This window comes from Candoia aspera, chromosome 7 (genome assembly GCF_035149785.1).
Source record: "Candoia aspera isolate rCanAsp1 chromosome 7, rCanAsp1.hap2, whole genome shotgun sequence".
In the NCBI taxonomy this organism is placed as follows: Eukaryota; Metazoa; Chordata; class Lepidosauria; order Squamata; family Boidae; genus Candoia; species Candoia aspera.
In genome coordinates this window covers 50,750,697-50,756,696 of record NC_086159.1, presented here as the reverse complement: position 1 = coordinate 50,756,696, position 6,000 = coordinate 50,750,697, and the positions used below count along the sequence as shown (strand labels likewise).

The window sequence follows — 6,000 nt, the reverse complement described above, 5'->3', positions numbered from 1 at the left end:
GAGCACAACATGATGTTTCCATGTGAATTCAGACACCCAACCAGCCGGTGAAAACCCCTGAAGTGGAACTTGGCGGATCTTGATGAGCTAAGAAGGATCAGGCATGGCTTGTATGGGAGATCATCAGGAAATCCCTGGGCTGTAGACTCAACTCAGAAGTTGAAGAACATCTCAAAGTGAACAAGAAGCCAGCTCTGTATTGTTGCCAAGAAATCTATCTCAACATGTCTATCAAGGCTTTGCTGTAGCAGTTTAAGAGTTGAATGGAATTCTTGGCATATGAAGTGGAGTCAGGTAAAAGCATGTTCCCGTTCCTTAATCGGTGAGATATGCTGCAGAATAAACATGAACCCCTACTACCTCAAAGGACGTTGTTACGCTCAAAGCCGACTCCTCTGAGAGGAAGGCAGGGCGGTCGCGGCTTTGTTTTGACTGACACCGCGGCTGAATCTCAGGAAAAGTTGTTGGCCGCAGCGTGCAAAACATCACTGCTTCCAGCTAAACCACAGAGGGTCTCTATGGCAACCAGAGGAAACTCCCCTCTGGCTCTCATTTCTTCGAGGCGGCGGCGGTGCTGCTGGCTGAGAGGTTTGCGCGCCCTTCGCGAAGCTCCGTGGCACGGCCGAAGCCGCCGCGCCTCCCTCCGCCCGGCCCGGCCCCAGCCTCGTCGGGTCTGCCAAGAGCTGCGAAACTTAGGCTTTGGCGGCTGCTAGAAGCTTCTTAGCCGCGACCCTCGGCGATTCTGCTCCGCTAGCTGGCGGGCCGCAACTTTGCTTCTCTCGTCCGGGGAAAAGAAAAGAAAAGGAGCGAGGAGTTCTGGCGAGATGAATGTGGAGAACCGGGAAAGGGTTCTAAGGCTGGGTGCGGAGGAGGAGGAAGAAGAGGAGGAGGAAGAGGAAGAGGAAGAGGATGGAGACATTGGTGAGTAAGGAGACTGGGAGGGAGGCGCCCAAGCGGACAAGGACTAGGATGCAGAGCAGATCTGAGCGAGAGAGGAATGGAAGAGATGCCTCCCATTCAGACTGGATGTAGAAGCATTTCCCCTCTACAAATTACAGTTGTATATTTTTAAAAGGTTCCGCCTGACCAGTGTTTCTCAATCTTGGCAGCTTGAAAATGTGTGGACTTCAACTCCCAGAATTCACCAGCAAGCATGGTCCACACATCTTCAAGCTGCCAAGGTTGAGAAATACTGCACTAGACTGTTGGTTATTTTCACTCATCCCCATCTCCGCCTTCTAATTCTCTTCACTTTGGGAGAGGTAGCCAAGTGTTTGGACCATTCCACAGGCAGGACATCCACTGGAGAAAGTTCTGCTTCTGAAAGCCTCTGGACTCGTTTCCACCTCTTCTGTGTGATTTGCTGACTGACAGTGGAACTGTGGAAAAAGTATTCCAGCTCCTGCCTAGAGGGCTTTCAGCACTGGCTCCCCCACCCCATGTCTGACTAGAGTATGTGCAAAACAAACAGTTTCCATGGGCTTTGGAAAGCAGATAGCATGGTTTTGGGATCTCCCTTGACCTTTGGGTTTAAAGAATAGTGCACATTTTTCCAAACAAAGATGAGTCAAAGAATAAATGGTGAGCTGGAGATTAAGGAGCACTTTAGAAGGGAATCTTTCTGTCAGTGGGTCAGGAACACTCAGCAATGCTGTCCTTTTCTCTGCATGAAAGCTAATTCATCCTAACAGAGGCAGTGCTGAAGCAGAGAGAGGCTTGCAACATGGCAGCACTGATAGTCCATATCTCCCCCGGCCAGGTGGGGTGGAGACTGGAGCAAAGAACCAACATTGCCCCTCCACCAGGTCAACGCAGAGAGTTGTGGTGGGAGGTGCTGTTTTCTACTAACTGGGAGTCAGTGCAAAGGAAAGTGCACTGTCTGGCTGTGGTGCAGAACTCAAGAGGCCTGGCATTTGAAAGCCTGGTAATGCCACACTCTGGCCATGCTTGCTAAGGTGGCATTAGAAGGAGCCTGGTAGCAATTATTATTATTATTATTATTATTATTATTATTATTATTATTATTATTATTTGGATAATCTACAATTAGATTCTCAAAGACTGGTGAAAACTTAATACTTCAAGTCCTAACCAATGTCTGAAGATATAGGCAGTTCCAAGCAGGGTATAATTTTGTAAAATTAGGGTGTTCAGATCTGATAAATTCAAAATTTCCAAATATTGAGGGAATCCTTTAGGTATTTCTCTAAGAGCTCCAATCACAATTGTTATAACAGCGGATTTCTTTTTCCATAAGCATTCAACATCAGTCTGCAATTCCCAGTATTTTGTAATATTTTCAGATTGCTTTCCCTCAATCCTAGCATCACCTGGTATAGCAACATCAGTGAACTAGACTTTCTTCTTTTATCCCTCCTTTTTATGTATAACTCAAGGTGACAAACATACTTAATACTCCTGCCTCTTATTTTCCCCAGATTGACAACCCTGTGAGGGTTGGCTGGGCTGAGAGAGAGTGACTGGCCCAAAGTCACCCAGCTGGTTTTCATGCCTCAGGCAGGACTAGAACTCACAGACTCCCAGTTTCTAGGCCAGCACTTTAACCACTGCAAACTGGCTTTCTACAGAGTAACAAATTGTAATTTGCTGAAATAAATTAAATTAAATTATTAGTGTAAGAAGGTATGACTAGACTCATCCTGATTTTGGGCTACCATAAACTAACACAGCTCTCCTCCTGCAATGTCTCTAAGTTGGCATTAGTGTCCCTGATATTGAGGACTGAATTGCATTCCAAGGGAAGGTTTGTCACTCAAGAAGTAGCTGCTCTGTATTTGAGGCTGGGAGGCTCACTTGGATGTGAGGTGGTGAGTGAGTAGATGACTCCACCTGAAATGAGAATGTTTGTGGGAGGGGGGCATTGTCTTCCTATACTGGTGTGAGGATGCTCTGAGATGTAGAAACTCTTTGGGAGTTTTGAGGATTTTTCTGTATCAGCAGAAGTAGTTGGTTGGGTGCGGAGCCAATGGGAGTAGCAATGCCAGATTGCTGGCCTCAAGAGGTAGGTGACTGTAATTAGTGAGAGAGGAAATATATTTGGTTGGTGGCATATGGTTGAGGAAATATGTAATGTTAGGGAGAGTCATATGATTCCAGTTCACATGGTCAGAAGAGATATGGGCTGTTCCAGTTGAAGGGAGATTGGCAACCTCCTGGCAATCTCCACTTCCAGTCTGGTAGTCCCAATTTTGGATCCTGGTAACACAATCATTGGTTATATTACCATCAACTTGCTGATGGTGAATGCCATGTCCATGTATTATTAGACCATGCTCACCCATGATCTAGTAGAGGTTGACTGGATGGGCTGGAGTGTATTACTGAAACCTAATTGGGCAACTCTGACAATTCCTGTCAGAAGTCTGCCCTCATGGGTTTGGGGTCCTTCACCAGGCCCAAGGAAGGGGTGGTGGTAGACCTGGCCTGTGACCAGAACCTCTATCCTGAGGTTACAGGGTTTGAGTGCTGTTTGTTAAATTGGGCTGTAGGATAGGATGTTACAGGCCCAATCAAGAAAAATTAGACATGACTAAAACATTGTTTCTCTCCAACAAACCAAAAGTTTGGGAACTGAAAATCTGGTCTGTTCTAAGCAGAGAACCTGAACTTGTTTTCTGAATTTTCACAGTATATTTTAAAAGGAGGAAAAACATGACAAAGAAACCATATTCTGTGTCTCTAAGGGAAAAGAAGTAGTCTGTCTCAGATAAAACATACAGAAGTGTCTTGGTCTGACTCTAATAACATAGAATTCAAATTAAGAGTAAGGCCAATTAATTAAAATTCTGTCTCCTAAATTTATATCAAATTCATAACAGATAAAATTATCTAAATTAAAAATCACCTAACACTGTCATAACACACACAACACATTATCCAGCACATATTAAAATGTTATTTCTGAGATAACTTGCATATAACCAATCTGATATCCCTGATAATGGAAACTGAGAGCTGAACATCTGAAATATTAAGACATATGCAAGAGTGGTATTACAGGTTTTAGAACTAGCATCTAATAATTTAATAATGAATCATGGCATTCTAGTCCTCACTATGACTGCATTTTTACGAAAGAAAATTGCAGTGAAAGTTCTATTTATATTTATATTGTTACTTTGTAAGTTGAAACTGATATTTAGTTATAAACTAGAAGTAAGTCTATTATATATATGATGTGAATCCTCCTTGTAACCTATTTCTTCTGCTGCCTAAGTTGTTAACAGAAATAAAATAAAGCAAAGACGACAGACAGTAATATGTGTAGTACAAGTGTTGCACACAAGTACAGTATCCTAGGGATTAGAAACTGTACAGATTCATAAAATATATAGACAAATCATTTCTAATCTTTAGTGAACAGTGTAGCAAGATAGCATTAAACAAACAAGTTTGTTGCCATTTACAATACGGATGCACAGTTTTTATTTGTGTCAGATGTAATAAGGGAGGGGACAGGATGGGATGGGATGGAATGGGAGTGACTGTGTGAGGTTCTTTGGTGCTGCCAAAATTCCAGAAACACTCTGGAAGGTGGCCTGTGGCTTGTGTTTTACAGTGTGCCTATAACAAATATCTGTACTTGGGGGAAGGTAAGACATTTCTGTATTGAACTCTCATTTGATGTTCAGGAAGTTTTATATTCCAACTATTTAAAACAGTCCTTTGGAAATAACATGGTTTTAAATGGTGGATTCACCTGAGCAGCATGAGATAGCATGCCATGTGGAGTTAGTGCTCTCTGAGCTTGGTTGTTTGAGCTTGCCATGTTTTGAGCTAAGAGTTGCTGAGATGCTAGTGCTAAGCATGGACACAAAGCAACCTGGAGGTGAGGCAGGCCCCTTCACTCCTGACCTTCCGGAAGGCCCTGATGACTTGGTTCTGCCGTCTCACTTGGGGCAGGAAGGTGGGTAACCATTCTTAGGGGTGGCTCGCACCTTAGAGTCCCTCCCACCAGATTGGAATTTTACAGTCACTTGGATTCCATATTTATTTATTGCATTTCATATTTGTAATGTGCTTTATTTTTATGGGATTTTAACATTTCTTGTTGTAGCATCGATTTTATTGTAAGCCACCCAGAGTCCGTCTTTTGGGGGAGATGGGCAGTAATAAAATTTGAATAATAAATAAATAAACCTGCTTTTAAAAACACTTTAAGCACGTATATGGTAAGTTTTCTTTCATAGCCATTGCCTTGTTTGGACTTTCTGTACTGATCACATTTGCAAATTCAGTACAGTTTTGCTTATTCTAATCACTTATCTTAATCCATCTGATTAAGGTGGGAGCTTCCTTCATCAGCTTTTGTATATGACCCTTCAGAACCCAGAGATATCATCCTTTAGAAAATAAAACAGAGAAAGAGAGAGGGAGAGAGAAACTAATGGGAAAATAAAAACAGACTAACTGAAAGGAACTACACTTGAAACCACTTCCTTCATGCATTGTATCACTTGTGGTTTTATAATCAAATCAAGCTGTCTTATCCTTGACATCATTTATCACGAAAAGGGGTACTGTTAAGAGTTTTCTTGCAGAGCTCTGAAATGTCTAAGCCACTCTTTAGTATAAACATAATTACTTGAGTTATTGTTAAAAATAATCTGCAAAGTCTTCCCCAACCAGGTGCTTTCCAGATGTGTTAGACCAACTCTCATAATTCTCAGACAGCCTGGTCTGTGGATTACAGTAAAAATGCACACTTCACAGATTAGCTGTCCTCAAACTGATGCTCCCTAGATGTGTTTGCCTTCAACTGTCATAATTCACAGCATCAATTAATCTTAACAGCAACAGCCAAAGGCCATAATTGCTGGAAATGGTGAGGTTTGGCCTAAAACATCTGGAAGGTGCTACACTGGAAAAGTTTGTTACAGCTATAGAAGATGGGTTAATCTGGATTGGGACTTGAGTGCTGGGGTATGTGTTGCCCTTTTTTCCAAAGTACAATTTTCTCAGCTAAAATTGATTCTTAGA

The 6,000-nt window shown here is 42.5% G+C and overlaps 1 protein-coding gene across 1 annotated transcript in view; it reads left to right on the top strand.

The window, feature by feature from the left end:
• The first annotated feature begins 620 nt into the window (after window positions 1-620).
• Window positions 621-6,000, top strand: part of ANO6 (anoctamin 6) — a 54,538-nt gene continuing 49,158 nt past the window's right edge. The window contains exon 1 of the mRNA XM_063309384.1: window positions 621-921. Within this exon, the coding sequence (XP_063165454.1) occupies window positions 825-921 (97 nt within the window). The 5' untranslated portion in view covers window positions 621-824. The remainder of the gene's footprint in view (window positions 922-6,000) is intronic.